The 21,954-nt window shown below is 37.6% G+C and overlaps 1 protein-coding gene and 1 long non-coding RNA gene across 5 annotated transcripts in view; both read left to right on the top strand.

Moving 5' to 3' along the window:
- The window catches only part of B73 (molybdopterin biosynthesis CNX1 protein / molybdenum cofactor biosynthesis enzyme CNX1 (CNX1)), a 56,390-nt gene extending 40,653 nt beyond the window's left edge, over positions 1–15,737 (top strand). For all 4 annotated transcript variants that reach the window (XR_016058458.1, XR_016058457.1, XM_006847403.4 and 1 more), the window contains exons 11-14: positions 13,643–13,800; positions 14,282–14,388; positions 15,087–15,143; positions 15,264–15,737. Coding sequence is in view for 2 of the 4 variants with exons in the window: in XM_006847403.4 (XP_006847466.2) it covers positions 13,643–13,800; positions 14,282–14,388; positions 15,087–15,143; positions 15,264–15,476 (535 nt within the window). In the remaining 2 variants the exon portion in view is untranslated. The remainder of the gene's footprint in view (positions 1–13,642; positions 13,801–14,281; positions 14,389–15,086; positions 15,144–15,263) is intronic.
- Positions 12,129–13,333, top strand: LOC148781749 (uncharacterized). The gene is made up of 2 exons (XR_016058459.1): positions 12,129–12,267; positions 12,513–13,333. It is a non-coding gene; the product is annotated as an uncharacterized LOC148781749 (long non-coding RNA).
- Positions 15,738–21,954: the final 6,217 nt, after the last annotated feature.

Here is a 21,954-nt window from a genome sequence, read left to right as displayed (position 1 = left end):
GGATGCGCATTAGCTCTACGACTTTCGCACTAGGCTAGCTGTGTCTTCTTGCTTTCGAGATATAGTTTGCTAGGCGCACTAGCTGCAAAGAAAACTACGCGTGCGATATGTATATTGATGAAAAAATAGAAAACCTATACGTACTGGGGCTTTTATCTAACATAGTGCCAAAAATTCATTCAACAATCAAAAGTGTACATGATAATAATGAGTTTTATGGGAGCAATCAAATTTCTAAATTACAAATAAACTACTTAAAGTACTCATTTTAAAGCAAATATGATTGACGGTGAGGCTCAAAGTAACCCCGATCATCAACAGTTCGGCTATCTCCGTAACAGTTTCAAAATGACTTTGTTCATTGGGTATCTTGGGCAATTCCTTATTACCAAAAAAAGAACAAACTTGGGTAATGCCTCATAATGCAATGGCCTTAGGACCAGTCTAGCCCTTATGTTTGCCCCCACCTTGCTTCTCATGCTCGATCACGAGAACCCTTGTGTCACCATCCCTTGTATCAATGGTCTCATAATCGTCATTATCGCCTCCATTTCCCATTACCTATGGCTTGTATTGGCAAGCACAAGAAGTTATTCCATATGCTATCAACTATCTCCAATATTTTTGTGTAGAATGAACATGTGGCTTCGATGGCCACTTTACTCAATCAATTGCTTCCTACAAGAATGCATAGTGGGCTTCATATCGCTGTCCTCCATCTTCAGCACTACCTCTATAAATGCTGCAGTTACTACTATCTGCTCGCAGCTATCCCTAAACCTCATGCTAATTACTATCGCTTCAACTTACCTTTCATTGGTCCTTAATTCATTTTTTCCCAGGCAACCATCTATTTATGTCTTGTTTGCAACCTTGATATGGAATCCATGGATAAGAACGACATAGCAAGCTGCATGATGCTTGCCCTAGTCAGATCCCTCCCATCTATGAATTGCCTCATCAAAGCTAGGATCGCCAAGTGGTTGTATAGAAATGGTGATCTTCTGCGCTTTCTTCACTACGTTTTCACCTGCTTAATCTTCCAAATGTCTTCTAGCTTCAGGTTGATGCAGTGGGCTGCAAAAGGACACCATACCAAGTGCTACATCTTCCTCATTTGTCTCTTCCTTGCTTCGATATAGTTCTTGGCAATGTCAGTTCAATCTAAACTACTCCTGACCAGTTATCACCACATCACTGAGTAATGTGCACAATAGCTTCCCACTCTTTATAGCCCTTGTGGTAAAAACGCAACTATTGAAGATTGTCCCTCGTGAGAAATATACCACAAATTAGCCATCTCCTTTTGATATCCCTCTCTCCACTTGACGTGACACCCGTGTTTTGTGCCACGTTTGCTTGTTCTCATTGATGAACTGCCCCACCTAAGCTACCACCTCATCCAAGCATGGGCAACTAATCTCATCTGTGTTTGAGGGCTTCACTCTAGGCCTTATACTAGCTATTTTGGAGATAATGGGCGCCTAGTATTAATATTGGTTCCATTGAAAGGGACAGCAGTATTATTTTCGCAATCGCCTTCATCAAGCACTTCCTTATTGTCTTACTAAAATTGTGGGTCAAGTGGCTGATGAGATCTACCATGTGCTCCTCACACCTAGAGTGTGCTCCTCGCCCTCCATCCCTGTCCATGAAACTTGCAGTTTTAAACAAACTAGGAGTGCAGTCCCCTGTGTCATTGGTAATGTGGCTTAAGGTAACCTCTGAGGACATCCAGGCATCACTGGTGTCATCCCCTAGGACCTCGCCCCTCCATACCTCCTGCCTTGCCATTCTCCCAGCAGTGATGTCTAAACTCGCCCTTCCCACAGGTTTGAGTTAGCTCTTAAAATCCTTATCTTCATTGCCCCTTTTGACTAGCTTGGTGAAGTGGCTACTAATCTTGTCAATCATTGTCTATTTTACATCTTTTTATTAGCAATGATAATTGCCAGCATCTTTTGCCTTGCATTCTTTGGCATATGGACACAGTACAACATCACCCTACACCCTCACAAGGTGATATTTATGGTGGTTGATACTGCCACTCACCTCCTTCCCACATAAGAAAACATTGAATGGTTGATACTGCCACTCACCCCCTTCCCACAAAAGAAAACATTGAACTTTGTCCTTTTTATTAGGATGTACCCTAACCCATAGATGCATGGAGCTTGGTTAGGGGTGACGATCCCTTCCCCCCGCCCCCCAAACAAAAAAAAGGGACATAAAAAGGCCCACAGAATCTCGTTCTGGCAAATCCTGGAGCTATAGGGCCCAAGCAAAGCTTGCTCCCTCCCATCAAAGGGATGGCAATTCTCATCTAGGGCTGGCAATGAGCCATGTGGAGCTGCTGGCCCCGTAAAACTAGGGCCTAGATCACAAAATGTGGCCTGAAGGCAGAGCCACCACGACCCGAGGGTAAGGTCAGACCGTATCTGGGCCACAAGGCCAGGATTGGATGGGCCTGGTCCCACCCTTTGTTTTCTTATCTTTTTCTTTCTTTCTTTTTTATTTTTATTTTTTTTTCCCTTCAAGTGTATTAGGCCTGGTCTGAGCCAAGCCCAGGGCTTCTTACCCCGATCAAGGCCGGGCCAGGCTCGGGCTGGCCCCTTAGAGACCAAGGCCAGGCTAGGGCCATGGCTGCCCTATTGCCAGCCCTATTCTCATCTTATAGGGATCATGGCCTCGATAAAACGGGATCTTGATCTCTGACTAAAAGGAGTTTCGACGCCCATGCTAGAGGTTGCACCACCACTAGAAAAGGAGGGCACATTCCTGGGCTGAAGGGATCTCAATCCCAAGGAGGCCTTAAAAATTTGCAAACGTTGAACTCAATATCTTTTATTTCGTTCTAATTTTTTGTTTTATGATGAATTTCTAGCTAGCGACCAATTGTGTGTGTGTGTGTGTGTATATATATATATATTGGTTTTGCTAGAGTCGACTTGGGCCAGGGGTTCCCCTATCCTGGATGGTTCTGAACTGGGGCATCACTTGGATTGTCTAGAACTGGGCAGTTTATTGTAATGAATCGCCCTATTAATTGTAGGGCCTCGGTGATTCTTGAGTCACATGTTAATTTCTTCTTTTCTTACCATTGATCTTTTTCCTTTTCTTTTTTCATTGTTTAGGGCATCCCGCCCAAAATTGTCAATGTGACTTGAGGATTGGCAAGGTAAATCAGGAATTGACGAGCTGACTCGAATCCATTACTGCATGAGTCAGCACCCGATTCAATTTTTTCAATTTTTCCTTTATTTTTTTCATTGTTTAGGGCATCCCACCCAGAATTGTCAATGTGACTTGAAGATTGGCAAGGTGACTCAGGAATTGACGCGCTGACTCAAATCCATTACTACATGAGTCAGCACCCGATTCAATTTTTTAAACCTTGTCAAGAACTCATTCCTTCTTTACGGGAGTTGTAGTGTATCAGTAGGAATGGGCGATTCCCAAGTCTTGGGGAAGGGGCAGTTATGTATATCAAATTTTTTGGCTATAGAGTTCACATTGTGCATGCGTATATGTATCACCAAAAAAGTGGATTACACATTTTCCATTTGAAATATCACTTAAAAAGTAAAATAAATAAGTATATATAAGGAAAATCAATATGCCTTTATCTACCAGTATTAAGAAATGTCCCCAAAATTTCCAATCTTATGTGCATATCCTTTTTCTAATTCGGAAAAGGCAATGATGATGATGATGATGATGATGATGATGATGTTGTGCATATCCCTTTTCCCTTTGTTTATTCCCCAAAATGCCCTCCATTCTGAACTCCAAGTTCTGAACCATTTGTCTTGTTAAAAACTGAGGTTTGGAACTTGCAATTCCGAACTAATTCTTCTTAATCTCAGCTCGGATATATGAGTTACAAACATAATTTTTAACAAAAATATATGTTTGGAACCGGGTGTCCAAACTTTTTTTTTTTTGTTAAAATTTATGTTCGGAACATGAAGAGTTGAACAAAAATATTAAGAAAAAAATTAATTCAGAACTTTAAGTTCTGAACCTGAGTTTTTAGGAAAAAAAATAGTTCAAAACATGGGGTTTCGATCTAACAACGAAGGCAAAATGCAAAAGTATGTCAGTTCGGAAACTTGGAATTCTGAATTGAGGACATTTTGTAGAAAAGAAAAAAGGGGAAGAAAGGGGACATGCACGTAAAATTGGAAAATTTAAGGTAAGTTTTTAAATATAGCTGAATAAAGGGATATTCACATTAATTCGTTTATAAATAAGGCTCACTCCCATATACTAATGGTATTTCTATCCTGGGTTGCTCCTAGACCTCTCTTTGAACTATCTTCCAAGGCATGAAGCTTTAAGCCATGGGTCTAAGCTCCTTCTCCCAGTCCAAACAGCTACGCTCTAACCTCATACTCCAATGTAAGATTTTTTTTTAAATGCAGCATACTTCTAAGTAGAAAAGTATCTCAACTGTCAACTAGCAGCTAAGCTTTCTTGAAACTTCAACCTACACCAAAAAAAAGAACAAATTTTAACGCCCCAATATGTTGCTCGCCCTATTTATTATTTAAAAACCATTAAGTAGCCAAACTGTATATGTTTGAATGGGATTTGCTTTCCTCAAAGTATCAAACACCAAAAGACAAGTAAAAACAAATTATGAGAAAGCATTTTAATGCCCTACAATTGGAAAATTTCAATCTTTTGAGGAAAAACATTGTTTGGACCTAATCTCAATGTGCCAGAAAGCTAAGGGATTCCACTTTTTTGAGAAAAATGTTGTTTGAACCCAAGTGAATGTGTTTGAGTGTGGATTTTAGTTCGTTCCTGTTTGACAACTTTTTTGCAGTTTACCTAGGAATGTTGGGTTGTGTGGCCTTTAAAGGCCTACAAGACTTGCAAATATGATATTTTATAGTGGAGTATACACTTTAGTAGGAGTGTGTTTGCTGATCAAGGGTTGGACAATTTATGGCCTTGGTTATGTCCAAAACCCTTACCCTAAGCATGTGGCACTATCAAATATGGTTTACAGTGGGTCATCCCTTGTTGAGGTCGGAGAGATGCCCAAAGATGTTTTTTGTAGGCTAAGAGAACTGTGTGGTCTCTTGTGTGCGGTTGTAGGTCTGTGAGAGCAAGGCACAAAGATTCAACAAACTTTCATATGACATGTACACATGGGTACTAGTTCACTTCTAGTACCTTTATTATTTCTAATTTTGACTCATGGGTACTAGTTCACTTCTAGTATATTTTATTTCAGTATTAAAATATTTTTATAATTTTTAAATATTTTTTCAGAATGTTAAAATTTTATTTTTGCTGAAAAATACATTAAAAAGGGTCTGAAATTTTCAGAACTTTAGATTACACATGTGGAACCAAGGATCCCACGTGTGCAAATTTTTTATGTGGGGCCCATGTGAACCACCTTAAGGGGACACACCCAATTTTTTTAAACATTGTGGCACGCTACATTTTGAGCAAAAAGGGGGGCACGCCCTACTCTTTTAATTTGTTCAAATTTTAAATTAGTTAAATATATAAAATCTTTTAATTTTAAATAAGATTTGGTTTCTTATTCTAGTGGGAGTTTTAAAAATTAAGATATAGATTATCCTTGACTTCATAAATATTATGGGGGATCTAGATAATGATAATAGTTGTTAAATTTCAAATTTAAATAAGAGTCGGATTTGGGTAAAAATATAAAGGGATAAGGTTCCTACTCTCCATCCAAAATCATGATGGCTTATTTGTCGGATGGATGGGATTAAATCTTTCTCACCCCACAGATTTCGTCATCATCATCATAGCTTTTTTCCAATTAATTAGGGTCGGCTGCCCCACATATTTCGTAATTATCCTAAATGTTTAGCTAGAAAATAAAGATAACACATACCTAAGAAAATCCTATTCAAATTGGGAGGTAGATTTCCTTCTATTTAAAGACCTATTTTGAAGCTCTTTCAAATCATGACAAGATCTTTCTCTCCCATGCAAAGATTCCTCTCTCTCTCACACCCCAAGTTTTCTCCCTCCATGGAGCCAAAATTTTCTCTCCCACTCCTTTCTCCACACCATTTTTCTCTCTTTCTCAAATTTTAAGTCACGTGCCTCCCCTCTCATTACCCATAGGGAGGCGCGCCACTCTCTCTCCTCTTATATATGTCACACCACCTAAAAGAAAAGAAGAGGTGGTGCTATAATGAAATCGTAAAGCTAGGGTTTGCTGTATTTTGAAGAAAAGAAGGGAGAAGCCCAACCTATAGGATTTCTACAAACCAAACCCTAGTTGATTTTTTGAGCTCTTTAAAACCCTAGAGAAAGAGGTAGTACCTGAAAAGCTTCTCTATTTCAGAAATTCAAGCAATACCTTAGGACTAAAAGGGTGTCATCGGTCAGGGAATTGGTTGTGGGTATACCAAGACCTATGAGGGTAACTCCAGGCATCTTTCAATAAGTCTTCCCAGTTGATGCAATTAATCTTTCAGTGAGTCTTCCCAATTGATTTAATTAATTTTCAGTAATATTTTTTATTTTTTCTGTGAATTTTCAGGAGTATATATTATACTAAAACTTATAGTGGAGGTTTGTTTAAAGCTCCTAGATAGTTCTATTTGTTTTGGCAATGAAAAGAAAGATCCTAAGTTGTACATAGGGTATTAATTTTGATTTACAACCATATTTAGTGGCCTATGTAAATGGAATTCAAGTATATTTTATAAAAGAAAAAGAAAAATTCTGAATTTAATACCTTTTGTTCCACTTAGCCACTCCTTTCACGAAATTCTTGAGAATCCCTAGGATTCTAGAAACATCTAGAAAATTGGTACAATCAGTTGCCTCAGCTTGATATCCTATTTAGATTTAGTGTGAAGGACAGGAAGAGAGGGGATTGGAGAGACTAGGGTTGGAGAATGACGTGCACATGCACACACACACACACAAAGAGAGAGAGAGAGAGAGAGAGAGAGAGAGAGAGAGAGAGGGTCAAGCAAGAGAGAATAAAGAAGATAGACAGGGAGCCGAAAATAGGGTTTTCCCATCTCTTCGAAAAGTTGCAGACCACCCCCCATGGTGGTATGCAGCTTTCCCCATCTTTTCTCTTGAGATAGAGGGAAACAAGTAAATTTGTTTGGTGTTTTCACCCAAACAAACAGGTGGCATGTTCCTAGCACCGGGAAATGCAGGGAAGCAACAACTTTCCCCCGCTTATCACCATTATCAAAAGGTTCTTAAAGCATTAAACACCCAAAACTTGTAACAAAAAAAAAAACACAAAAGAATTCCGTGGTAAAAAAATTAACACAGAAATTATGTGGATATCAAAAAGTAAAAGAAAAAAATAAAAAAAATTGAATATGCTATAGAGAAAATACCTGAAAATTATGAAAAAGAAGTCCTAAAAATACGAATAACTTTTGATAAATCAAGAATAAAATATTGGATGGTTTTATTTTATTTTTTTTGTTGAAAATTGGGGGGATCAAGCTATGATACAAAAATATATACTTACACAAACATATTCCACGCTAAAATAGAAAAATGGATTTTCTCCTTTTAATGGGGGATTTTATCATATTATTTGAAAATAAAGTTCAAAATCGAAGAGTAAAAAACATGCTTTAGTGAATTACAGGAAATAAAAGCTGGATATAGCTGAAATGAATTCTACATCGATGTAGATTTAGATAAATTTGAAGAAAACAGAATATTTTTAGTTTTAAAGTTAAAAAAATTCCTCTCTGAGAAACTGATTTTACACTGCATATGAGCAGTGTAAAATCTATTACTCATCATAGTTCGACCCTAAGAGTCTCCAAATATCAACCCCCAGATTGGGGTTAGGCCTCTAAGGCTCGTCGAAGCTCTTCTGAGCTCAAAATTTAAAAATCGTGATATGCGAAAATCTGTCAATCTTATGCAAAAGAGAATTATGGATCTGATGGATCATTAAAAGGCGATCAGTGCTAAAATTTGGAGCCTTGATGCCCCCCTATTAGCCCTAAGCATCCTTCTTAAATGTTTTTCTTTTTTTTCCACCAATAAAGTGAAAAACAAATCAAAACTAGTTAGAAGCGCTGGGGTTTATCTTGGCTGACTCATCGGGACTCAAGATTTGGGCGAATCCAGCTAAAAATCGGCTAGTTCACTATAATTAACTGTCAGGGTGAGGCCTAGGGTGTCAACTCCCTGGAGTAGGGACCCTTTGGATCGGCCATGGCCAATTCCTTGTGATTTGGGTGATTCCATGCTCGGGTCACCGATTTTTGTGACATGGGTTCACTCAACAAGGCATTGGTGATTCCAATGTTTGCATCTATTGAGAATACTATAATGGAGCAGGCTTTCCTCTTGATTTTGTCTTCTAACAAGATATACTCTAATTTGAAACATATGCATCTGGATACTCCTCTGCGGATACTTATTTCTCAGGGGCCACTTTTTGATGCTAGAGTAGATGGCAGAGTTATTGCTGCTCTTTGTCAAAGGAAGCAGTGGAGGGGCAAAATATATTCTGTACATGATGTATGTATTGGATCCTTATGTTAAACATAAATTAGTGTTCAGAAACATGGTGACATGGGCTTGGACTTGCCTGTGTCCCTTGGACATGGCAAGGTGCTGAGTCCAAAGGGTCCTGAACTGGGGGGACTTAGGATCTTGTGCAGAACTGGGTGAATCCCTACAGGGACCCAGCATATTCTTTGTCACATTCTGAGACTGAGCCAGACTTGTCTGTGTCCCCAAGTCTAGGCTAAGCCAGCTAGGAGTTGGCAAATCCTACAATTTATTAAACTGTTACGCTTTGTGGGAATTGTAAAAGAAAAAAGGAACATGGCCTTTACAGCCGACACGGGATATTAAGCACCTAAAAGACATCCATAAGATTGGTTCTCAGCATTGTTAGCATTTGGTTAAATAAGATTTTACCAAGGACGTCAAACGCCTTGGCAAATCAACTGACTAAGGAGGGAGCGGTGGCACGTGTTGCAGGATCATAACAGCATGGGTTTTTTTTGCCACATCTCCATCTACGTTTTTGTAAATCCTCTATAAATGGGAAACTGCTATAAGCCCCATCCATTGTTTGTATAGGGCTAATTTTTTGGAAGCCTATTTTTTGCCGAGAGGCCCGGTTTATGGGCTCTCTCGAAGGAATACTGTATTCTCCTCTTTTCTTAATACAATAGTTAACTTCAACAAAAGGAAGATTTCCCAAGGCTTGCCTGAAAATACATTAGGGGTTCGTTTCATAAAGTTTGAGGGTCGATCTATGACCGATAACTTATTTACAGTCTCTATGTTTCATTTTTTTTTTTTTTTTTTTTAAATCTGATACTTTTAGTAGACAATTATAAATCTGGTTTGATTTCTTCAAGATACTATAGATCAACATGGATCTAGGGTCCATTTCACATTGATATTGTGTTTTCATTTTTTTAGAATAACATGTGGATTTTGAAATGAATGCATTAAAAAAAATTTAGGTGTGGCACCAATAGGCGCTAAAATGAGAAAGAGTAGACTTAGGTGGGCTGGTCATATGTAGCTTAAATCTAGTATAGCACCTGTTAGGAGGGGCGAATTAGTTCAAATGGAAGGCTCAAAAAGGGCAAGGGGAAGGCCCAAAGGGACATGGTTGGAATTAGTGAGAAAAGATATGCGGACTTATGACCTCACTGAGAGTACGGCCCTTAATAGAGCAGAATGGCAGACCAAAATTCGTCTTGCTGACCCCAATTAATTGGGAAAAGGCTTTGACGAATATGAATATGTAGAAATTATATATAGAGATAAGAAAAAGGTCATAACCTCTTTTTCCTATTATGGAATATGCCTTTAAATGTTTTGTTTTGTGTAGTAATTTATTTTCCCCAATTCATTCTAGATTTACTAACTCTATTTTTTAGTTTTTCATCTACATTATTTAGATTTTTCATTTCTGTCATTTTGTTTCGCAAAAAAATGCGTTTTGCTTTTGGAAATTACCATTTTTTTTATCACTGAAATGCTTCTTTCTCTACGTGTGTTTGCACGTTTAATGCATTTAGGTATGCTAATTCCCCCCAAATGCATTCAGACCTGAATGCATTCCATTTGGGTGTAAACAAATATTTTCTTGAGAAAAAAATTAGAAACAAGCTATTTCTGAGGCATTGAAATGCTTTACTTTTCTTTTCTTTTTTTAATTACATGTGTTTGCACGTTCGATGCATTTAGCGATGCCAATCCCCACTAGGATGTTCTCTGTTTGGGTGCCAACAATGATTTGTTTTTTTAGAAAAGTTGCAAATCGGCTATGTTAAAAAAGTCCGCTGTGGGCTGCCTAGGTGGGTCGCCTAGGCGGCTGGGAGGCTTGGCCGCATTATATTAGGCTTATGTAGCCCATTGTCAAAGGGTGACCCAGGGCGGCCGACTAGGTCCCCAGGGCACCACTTAGGGGCCTTTCAGTTAGGGCTGAAACTGCCCTTGCCAAAAGGGCAAAAAAAGTTATTTCCCCCATTGACTAGGGCAAAATAGTATTTGGGGAGCATTTTGGCCCCCAAAACCATAGGTGATGTAGAGAACTTGAAGAAACAGTAAAATCGACAAGAAACAAAGCCAAACACAAGCACAATTCAAATAAACCTAGGATTTCTTCTCCATAATCCAAGCTAGGATTCATAAAGCCTAAGCTCTTTCAATTTCTAAAAATCATATGGAATGACCCCCTTAGGGCCCCACACACCACTTATATATTATAATTTAATATTCGAAATACAAAAAATGTCCGAAAAAATAATATGCTGACCCGTAGATCCTAACTTAAATTTGTAATGACAATTTGCCCCTATGAACAGTAATACGTGAACAATATCTGTGAACTGTAATACATGAATTGTAGCCATGAATAGTAATGCGTGAACAGTGAGATGTAAGCTATACCCATGAACCGTGAATAGTAGATAAAGAAAATATAAAAAACCCAAGAGTCCCAAAAAAATTTAAAAATCCTAAAAACAAAATCAAAATATACATCCTTTAAAATTGAATAAAAGTAAAAATAAGAATAATTTTTCCCTCCATCATTGTCCCCTAGTTGGAGAAAACTCGTCCTCGAAGTGTATTAAGATGAACCCAATATCAAAACCACCTCTTCCAACCTTCTTTTTCTTTGTCAGCTCAAATATTATTCGAGGTGAAAAGAATTCCTCAATAAATGGGTCCTAATATGCATATTGAGGAATCAATGCAAATTTATCAATTGAAAAATTCAAAGTTAAGTAAATAAATAATTAAGAAAATGAATGAATAAATAAATAAACAAGCATTTCAATATCCACAAATCCGCTAGTATGAATGCCCCTAATAAGGTGAAGACTGGGAAGCTAATGTTCGGGCATTTGAATGATGTGGTGAAGGCTGTCGGTGAGTACAAGTCTAAGTTATAGCTGACAAATGCAAAGAACTACATCAATGCAAGAAAGAGGCTGACGAGGAAGAGAAAGCATTTGCTCTGGAGTTCCTTGCCAGCCCTCCTGATCGACCTGATGCTCGGAGATATTGAACAACTAAAGCATGTAAAATGACTATGTTGAGATGGGGAAGGAAATTACCAAATTTATATAGAACCATTCGCGGGTTCTCAACATAATGAGGCACTACGCAGTGGGAGCTGATTAGGCCAGCCATTACTGGAGTCACTACCTTATTCTTGTCTATCAATTAGATATTGAGGTCGCGAGCTGACCTTAAAAAGATGGTTGCCTCGGAAGAAGGGATTGCAAGAGAGCTTGAAGGGAGGTTACGGGATAGGTACGAGCTAATTGTAATTATTGAAGTTCCTCATGGCAGTTTTAAAGATGGTGGACACTGACATGAAACCTGCTATAGTTTCTTATATGAAGCAGCTGATCGTGCAAAGTAAGACATCAAAATGACATGCACATTCCATCAGAAAGTCCAGGAAATATTCGATGAGTGATGGAATGAGTTGTTTCACTGCGACACCCACACAGTGAATAGGCAGTTTAACATTTAAACATCTAACAGCTATAACCATTTTGAATTTGAAATTTTGGATTATGATTTATGGTTCATGTCTTGTGAAGGTTCATGTAACTGATCATGAGTTCTTGTCTTAAATGTATGTGTTATCTAGGTTTCTTCTTCAACCCGGCACACCTTTTTGCTTGGGAGCAAACTAATCACCCCTGAGATTATTTAGGGAGTGAAATATTGAATCAAGAGGTTAAAGGATATGGAAAAAGTAAAATACAGCTCGAAGCTTTGAAGGAGGTAAGGGAGACATACTTCGAGAAGAAGTTTCTTCAGCTTAGGGCATTTATCAGTGATCTATGCCACATAAGAGAACTAATCAGCCTCATTTTTAGTTTCTCTGTATATGAATTCCCACGGGAAATTAAATTCTTGGACTCAGCTGGGTCCAAGTTAGCTTTCAAGTGCCTATAGCTATATTATTTTCTGAAACATTTTTTTTTTATTATCATTACACTCCTTATTGTTCCTTCTCCTTTTCTCAGCAAAGTTATGAGAACTACATGGCACTAGAGCTCCTCTCCTACAGAGAATCACAATCGAAGTGTTCAGTCAAACCTGTTCTGCAATGGGGCATGAGAGAAACTGGATGACATTCAAATGGATCTACTCACCCAGAAGGAACAGGTTGGTTGCAGCCAATCTTCACATGCTGGTCTATGTCCATTACAAACTAAACCTCTGAAAGCAAGAGTCGATGAGGGTCTCTGAGGGTATTATTTGGAACCACATCTTTGTAAAGGAATAATAGAGTGGTTGGGGGAACTGGAGGAACCAGTTCGAGAAAGAGGGTACTGGAGAAAGAGTTTGGGCCCATTGATGAGGAAGGGAAGGTGGGATTGTAGTTATACAGAATTGGAGAAGTGTACAAGTTGAGGAGCAAGAGGAAGATTGAGGAGATGATCTGACGATGATGATGGTGATGGGACCACTGAAGTGGACAATGATGACAGGAGGAGCCGTGAAAGAGAGCATGAGTAGCATGGTAGGAGCTGGCAGGAGGTTGGACCAGCCTTGAGGATATTAGGTCAGGAAGGTCTTCCGAAGTTACCAAACCATCAGTCGTTTTTTATCCGATATGGAGATTGTCGTGGGGACACTGATCCTTTTTGCCATTCATTTTGGGTGTAGTTTTGAGTCACTGTGAAATTATATTGTGATTTCGTATGCTCTTATGAATGTCGCTGCTCTTATGAATGTCGCTATTGCTATATACTCCAATTTGGACAATTGAACATATGCCAAATAGCGAACGATGCCAAAACTTGTCTCTGACCCTTGGTATCTATAAGATCTCTATTTTGTTCTCCACATGCATACTATATTTTGACTTGTTTCATTTTCCTCATTTTCACATTTTTTTCCTTTTCTGTGGCCTTTTTTTATTTTTTTATTTTTTGTTTTGGGGACTAGGGTAGGCTCATAGAGACTCTGGACTTGCCAAGCCAAGGGCTTGGTCATGGCCTGGATTCAAGTTTTGAAACAACTAAACCATTAACTACCAGCCTTCGCACCTCTTTAAAGAGCAATAGTAGCAATAGTAAAAACTCAGCTTGAAGCTTCAATACCCCTAGAAATGAATGTTGATTATTGACATTTATGTGAGTATTTGCAGTGGTCCAAGGGCGGTTTCCGTCATAAATTCTTTGTCAGAAAAGTTAGGAGGAGCAAAAGTGGTGGCAACAGCCGTAGCTCCAGATGAGGTCAATGAAATCCAAAATGTTCTGAAAAATTGGAGTGATGTCAAGAAAGTCAATCTAATTCTAACTACAGGTTCGGGTTTGGCATTCTCCCCCTTTTGTATTCTTAAAGATAGTTTCAATCTTCTCACCATCCCATCGAATGTCAATGTATGCTTGATGGCAGAAGCTATTCAGAATGAAACAAAATTTTGAGATTTCAAGTGAATATCAAATGAATTGTTCATGTTTTTAAAAGTAAGTTTAGGCAATGGATAGGTAAACCTGCATAACTTTTGGATCTTCAGCTGCACTTAAATTGGATTTTGAGACCAAATTGGGTCAAACGAGTAGATGTTTTTTTTTTTTTTAGTCGAATCAAAGTTCAAAAGTGCACTGTGGATTATAGATTTTGTTATTTCTGAAACACCAAATTTAAAGTATATGACTATCAAGGAGGAGAAGAAAGGCATGGCTTCCTTGAAACATTGTCGAGCTATTTGTGCAACACTATCAATGGAGGTAATGAAAGAACTGGTTTCTTTTCTTAGCCCTTTTATCTTTCTTTCTTGAAGGTGGGACGGGCTTCTCTCCCCGTGATATTACCCCGGAAGCAACAAAGAGTTTAATAGAGAGAGAGGCTCCTGGACTTCTCCAAGTGATGCTACAAGAGAGTCTCAAGGTATGACAAGCCATATAAATGAAGTGATAAACATATGAAATGGCTTATTATTTCTGTGCGCTAAATTGAGAAATCTGTACTCTTGAATGGGGATGCATCTAGGCGAATTTCCATTGATAGAAGTCTCTTTATAGAATCTTTTCATAATGTGTAGCTCTGGAATCTATTTATCATCTGATTATTTTGTTTCAGTTTAGTATTACATGAGACATGCTTCCTTTAGATACATTTCTTGAGTTATAAATGGTAGGAGTTCATGGTTTCTTTGCAATTTTTTTTCAACTTACTCATATCAAAGAGACTCCATCAACTCTGGTTATTGAATCACTGAACACCAGATATATATATTACACCAGATATATGTATTCATTTATGGGGTTTCAAGAGCATGTTAAAAGGTATATATGTACACGTATATGCTTTTATCTTGCGGGTTATATGTCTATGTCCACTGTTAGATAACTCAGTGACTTGGGCCTGACTTGCCCTGTCACTCGGACCTGGAAGAGTGCTGGGTCCAGTTCAAAAACCCTGAGAGTCATCCGTGTCTCATGGGATCATGACACATCTTTGTCATTCACACAAACTCAGCTGAGTCAGACCACTTGGGCTGTCCAAGTTTTAAATCACTGTTATCCCTGTTTGTGTATATATATAATATCACATGGAACTCATGCCCTCCCTTAATCCCTGAGCAGGTGACCCCATTTGCCATGCTCTCTCGTGCCATGGCGGGAATAAGAGGATCCACACTCGTATGCAACAGCCCTGAATGCCGAAACCATATCTCCTCCTCCCTTTTTATTGTTAAAATATATAATCATGTTTTGTTCATCTTGGTTATTTTATGGGGTGGCATTTTGTTTTGTTTCCAGATAATCAACATGCCTGGCAACCCAAACGCTGTAGCAGAATGTATAGACGCTTTAATGCCTGCTCTACCCCATGCGCTGAGGCAACTAAAGGGCGACAAAAGAGAAAAGCATCCACTCCATGTCCCTCATTCCCAGGCTGAACCTTCAGATACATGGGAACGCAGTTTTCGGTCTGCCTCTACGGCATCAAAACAGTGTGATTGTGAGAAGTGAGAGAGAGAGAGAGAGAGAACGTGTAAGGGCAACTCTTTTGAGAGCACTTGGTTCCCATTGAAGCTAAATTTATTGAATGGCTCATGTATGAGTGTATGTATATGTACGTGATATGCACACATGGCATGTATACCATCAAACCATATATCGGTATTTTAGGATTTTGTTTTGATTTCCAGTACTTTCCAGTTACACTTGTAAGCTTTGAAAAGTCATCTGCTTGGAATAAATAAAGGAATACAAAATGGGAAGTATCATCAATGAATTGCTCTGTGCAATCATCAATTACAAACCGATCCAAGAGGACTGCAACGTTTTATGCTTTTCTTGTTTACAGTTAGAGTGACACATTTGTGGTGGGCTTGCATATAGGCTCAGCGAAGTGCACCTGGAACTAGTCTTTTATACGAACTCTTACCTTCTCCCTGCTGATATTCTCTGGTGAAAGTTGCCTTGCGAAGAATGAGGGCTCTGAAGGACTCTGGCTTCAAAAATTATTATCTATTACATGGCTGCTGCTGAGGATTGTCACTCAAAAAACTTCGGCTATGACATCCATTTGAACGGTTCCATGCAACTGAGGCTCTAAGTGCGGGAAATTGGTATGAGTAGCCATTCTTACTATGTAATGGTTGTAGCCATTCTTACTATGTAAAGGCTTGGAAAGTTGAACGGTCTCTGCTGAAGAGGGCGGAAGTGTATGATTCATGGTGATGATGGTCAAGAGGTTGACACTGTTGAAAAGACAGATTTAGGAGTCCTGGCGAGGGAGGGAGGCCTTGCATAAGAGAGAGTAGCACGTCGCGTGATATTGGTTTTGTGTGGAATTGGTCAACCCCGGCATGCATAAACTCCTCTCTATCGCTCTCCATTGCATTCCCACTCAACCCAACCAGCCGGCACTTCACACCCATCCCCCGCAGCTCCCTTGCTACCTGCATGGTTACACAATACATGTATAAATAATACCATTACTGTAGTGTTTTTTTTTTTTAGAATGAATACCATTACTGTAGTGTTTCGTGGTAAATTTTTGCAATTGTAGTCTAAACTATGTTTCTTTGTCCAAATATATGTAGTTTCCAATGTTCTTATTGCCTCTCTCCATGTGGCCTCTCCTCACCGTTGAATTGCCATGCCTGTTATTGCTAGTTTTCAACACTTAGTCATGCACACTGTCCTCCCCCTCTGATATGCAGGTTTGAAATGGATGCTTTACACTTTTTAGACCGCATGTATAGATATACGGTCCACCCCACATGAAACAAATTTTCTTTTTTTTATGGGTCCGTTGGGTATGCCGCAGTAATATCTCAGTCTTTTTATTTTTTATGGCCCACATCAAAAATTTCACTAGAAGAGGTTGTTTTGATGACCAAATATCTTCAAACTGATCATCTCGACGTCAATATGCATTATCATGAGAAAAAATGGATTTCAAGTTTTAGAAATAGTATAATTTTGGACGGTCAATTTTTAAGGTTTTCAAGTTTTCATAGATATGTTCGATCTACACTATTTTTTAAGCTTTAAATTTCGTAATTAAATATAAAAATATATTTTAAGGCTATCATAAAGATTTTCAATATTGAAACCACATTTCTCGATACTATTTGAAGGTGCGCTCTACTTTGATTGTTTAGAGCCTCGGCTCTATATAAATTGCACCCATTATGAAATTTTAAGTTCCAGAAATGATAATGATCAAGTAGATCTATAAACACTTGAAAATCTTGAAATGAAAGGTTCAGATAATATATCAAAAAATGAATTATTTTTAGTACTACAAATCAGATTTTTTATATGTTTATGAATCTCAAGGTCAAGATGACCAATTTGAAGGTTTTCTAGCATAGGAACAACATTCTCTCGTAGGTTTTTTAGGTGCACCTTACTTTTACAGTATAAGGTTGACACCTTATATAAACATTTTCATATTTTTAACATAGTTGCAAAACAATGGTTTTCTTGTTGTTTGTGACTGTCAGTAGCTTTTGGAGAATGTATACTATAAGATTATTTATTTTTCATACAAGGAGGTAACAATTATTTTTAACTATGAGATGTGAAATCTAATAGATTAAATTATATCACAATATTTGAAAAAATTTATTTTAGTTTTATATCCTATCAATAACACACTATCAACCACCCGATTTCACATCCTAAAGTTAATAATGACAGTGACTTCCTTGCATCAAAAGTGAAGGGTTTCATTTACATATTTCATATTCTATTGCTACCACAACAACAAAAAAAAATTATCCAAACGGGGCTTACGTACAAAATAATTATAGCTTATTTACTCAAGCCAAAAATATTATACTTTCTATAGGTGTATATTGTCCATTTACACCCTAGGGTAAAACCCCACCCAAAATTAATATTAGGACCCCAAATTTTTGGGACGTAACATCTTCAACACATAGATTAACCTCGATATATATATATATATATATATATATATATATATATATATATATATATATATATATATATATATATATATATATATATATATATATATATATATATATATATATATATATATATATATATATATATATATATATATATATATTTTTTTTTTTTTTTTTTTTTTTTTTTTTTTTAATTTTACCCTCTATGCACATGAAAAAAATAAGTCTCAACATTGAATAGAGGCCATCCAAATTTTAGATGGCGAAATCTAAACATTAGAAAACTCAAATTTCATGTTTTCTAAAAGAATAATCATCTTATAATTCTTAAGTGGTTCCCAAAAATTTGGAAAAAAAAATTCCTTCGAGGTACGTTAATTACAGATCATACAATTTTAAATGGTTAGATCTGAGTATTTAAGAACTCAACATCCATTCTGATTGTTTAGTACTCATTTACAGATCCCAAAATCTTTGATTAACAACGTGTTTGATATATTGAAGATGCACATCCAGAAGTTAAAAACTCTGGTTTACTGTTGGATTTCCTTCTTTGAAAACAAGAATCACTACATGAATCTGGGTTTAAGAAGTTATGTGTTTTAAAAATTGAAAACATAAGCTTCCATCCCCCATAGACCTCACTTATGTAGTTTTTCAAGAAGTTCATCTCTCTTGCCATATTTTCGCTTTCGATGTCTTCTCTTTCTCTCTCTTTTTAACCATGCTTTCTTTCTATTAAAATCCCCCCCCCTCTCTCTTTAGCTTCCGAATCTTTCTCTTCTCACTCCCGGAAAGAATATTTCCAGTTTTGGTCTTTTCCCCCAAGGAGTAAACTTACATGCCCCTCTTCCTAGAGGGGGGAAGTTGAAGGCATCAATTGTGTACGGGTTGACCAATAATTTGCCTCTAACAAATGTAGGGCAAAGTAAAAGAAACCATTTTATTTTTCATTTTATTGGTGGAAAGGAAAAGAAAAAAAACAAAGGAAAAAAAGACCAAGAAAGTTAGGTTTTATTAGTCCAAAGGAACGTTACAAGCAAATTAATAAACACAAATGATTAATATAGGCATCTTAGAAGGGAAATTTTTTATTAGGTTCATGTTTGTGTGAGAGATGGGCTATCCATCTTTAACTCACGATTGGGCCTCCCAGTCCTGTAGCTTTTTCTGGGATAATTGTGCTTCTTCATTGTTGCCCTTTTGGGAAGCGAAAATGTCTTTTCACTTGAGAAGAAACTAAAAGGTGGCAACGGGTCAGGCCAGCCTTAGCCTTGGCCCGGCCCTTGTTCGTATAAGGCCGGGCTAGCGGAGCCAAAAAAACAAATGAAAAAAAAATAAAGAAAAACAAGAAAAAAGAGAGTCGGTCAAGCTGGTCCTAGCTCAGCCCTTAGAGCACAATTTGTAGCCAGGCCCTACTCTTTTAGGCCTGGACCAGGCTGCCAAGCCAATTGCCAACCCTACCCTAACTCAATCTCTCTCTACATGAGAGGTCCCAAGCCAAAAAAATTCATCCTTTCTAGGTTGTTCTCACTCGTGACGAAAACCTCAAAAAGCAGAAACCTTTTCCGTGGCAGGTTTGGTTTGCATGAAAATATTTCTAACATGAATAAATTATCTCATGGGGCTAAGTGTAGAAATATAATCATACAAATTGGTCTTATCAACTAATTGATGTAAAAAGGTTCCCACATTTAACTACATGAGAGAATTTTTTCATGTGAAAATACCTTTACGTGGACCAAATATGGGGTAAAATTCTCTTTATCCGCACTACTGGTGGGAGGGTTGAGAGAAATTTTCTATAGAAAGTTGTTGTAGGACTTGAGCTATTGTCCGAAGGAGATGCTGCCTGCCATCAAATAATCCAATGGTGAACGTAGGATATGGAAGCTAATCTCAATCTTTGACAAAATTAGAGAAATCTCGTGAGAAAATTGAAAATCCATTTTGTGCATTGATTTCCATTTTGTACATTGATTTATGGAAAGTAACTGCCCTTGATCCATTTTTGGTAGTCCACAGGTTTTCATTCTGTGTAGCTCTTTTGCCAAGTTTGACACAAAATGTATTTGCAGAGGATTCATTATTATAAGGAAAAAGTTTATATAAAGTTATAACTTTATAATATAGAAGTTCCTAAAAAAATCAAGTAACAAATAGTATTATGAGGTTGGGAAACTTTCCAATTGATCATCTTCAATTCGAGGCGTATAGATACAATAAGAAAAAATAAAAAAATAAAAAATTTGAATCCAAAAAATAATGTATCTTGTAAAAAATTATCTAGACAGTTTATTTTCAATATTTTCAATTATTTAAAAATCTGTTTGATTCACATCATCTTTGAAATTTTTAAATTTTATAATTAAGGTTGAACATAGACTCATACTAAGGTTTCCAACACCAGATATACGTCTTCCAACAAATATTTACAGATGCGCCTTACTTGTATATTATAAGGTAACAACCTGATACAAACCTGGCCTTATCTTAATGAGAAAAGCCCAATTTCACAAACAAAAGGAATTCGAGCTTCTAAGGGTGATCTAAAAATAATGCAATGGCCGACTTGTCAATGTTTCATAGTCCAGCCATGGAATCGGTTGGGTTAGACTTGTGACTCGGCTCGGCCGTTACCAACCCTACACGTTACCATCAAGGTGTAGATCTTCAGGAATCATTATAAGATCCTGGCCACCTCCAAAATCTACGGCCACCAATGAACTCCTATAAAGGAAGACTTTTGGCTCACGGTGGGTAGGGGCAGCTGCCCCTTTTTCTCTCCCCAAACCCCCTTGAAATAATATTAATATTATTTTAGTGCCTTCTTTTGGGGCAAAACTAATTCTATTTTTTGGTCCTGAGGTCCCCCTACTAATAAAGACACACCACTCCAACCCAGGAACTTGAAACAGCCGTGCTTCTTAGGCTACTATTAACACGTCTTCATATTTCTATATTTAATTTTTTAGTTCCCATTTTTAATTAAATAATTATATTTAATATTATTTACTAGCGTATGAACGTGTCACACTTCTAACAGCAGTACCTGTGAGAGAGTGACATGTGGTCTATTTGCATGGGAGACTCTTGAATATTTATGAATTTATTAAGTGATATTTATATATTATTTGATTTTTTATGGTAGAAAATGGTTATCATCAACTGTAAAATACGCTTCTCGATGACTCATGCTGGCTCAGGAAAATACTTTAGTAAAAGGTGTAAAAATAGAGTGTAGGACTTCTGTCACATTGTGTAGCTCTTTGGTATGTCCAAGGTTTGAGTCGGTGGGGAGTGACATGGGAGGTGTTACAAGATACCTTTCTTTTGGGCTTTTGCGGTGTTAGAAACATTTACGAATCAGGAACTTGAGTTGTTGGCGGCTGATATTAATAATTAGGGGTAGCCATCGGGTTGGGTTGAACCGCGGACCAGTTGGATCAACCCGAACAACCGGGTTTGGGTCTATGTGTTCGACCCAGTAGGTTAGGTCTGGATCCAAATGCTTGGACCCGACCTAGGTTGGGTTGGGGTTTGGGTCTGGCATGTGGACCCTATCAAGTTAGGTTGGGTCAGATCCGGGTTGACCTGACTTGGTATAAAATATGCAATCGGACTGGATCTTACCCATTGCCAAGATATTAAATTTGATTTATGTGACTGATATGTATATTTTAGTATATTGATTATGCGAGAACACCTTATATATTTATATAATATTTGACACATCCCTAAAAAAACTCATGATGGTCGAAAGCGAACCATTGAGAGGTTGAAAACGGTTGAAGCAGAGTAATCTGGGTTTTTTTCTTTATAGTTTTTTAAAAAGTGAATATCCAAACAAAATAGCAAAAAGCATAATGTTAATTAAATAAATTGTTGTGATAGCAACTTCAGCCCATAAAGTATTTGGAATTGAGGCTGACAGAAGTAGAGCTCGTGTAGTTTTTAGGATGCGGCAGTTTTTGTGCTCAACAACACCAATATGTTATGACGTATAGGGACAAGACATTTGATGTTGGATATTTTTATCATAAAGAAACTTTTGAAAT

The sequence above is a fragment of the Amborella trichopoda genome, chromosome 6 (genome assembly GCF_054954075.1).
Source record: "Amborella trichopoda isolate Santa Cruz 75 chromosome 6, AtrichopodaSantaCruz75HAP2 v2.0, whole genome shotgun sequence".
Lineage (NCBI taxonomy): Eukaryota > Viridiplantae > Streptophyta > Magnoliopsida > Amborellales > Amborellaceae > Amborella > Amborella trichopoda.
Note: the sequence above shows the minus strand (reverse complement) of the source record. Positions and strands in the feature narration are given on the sequence as shown.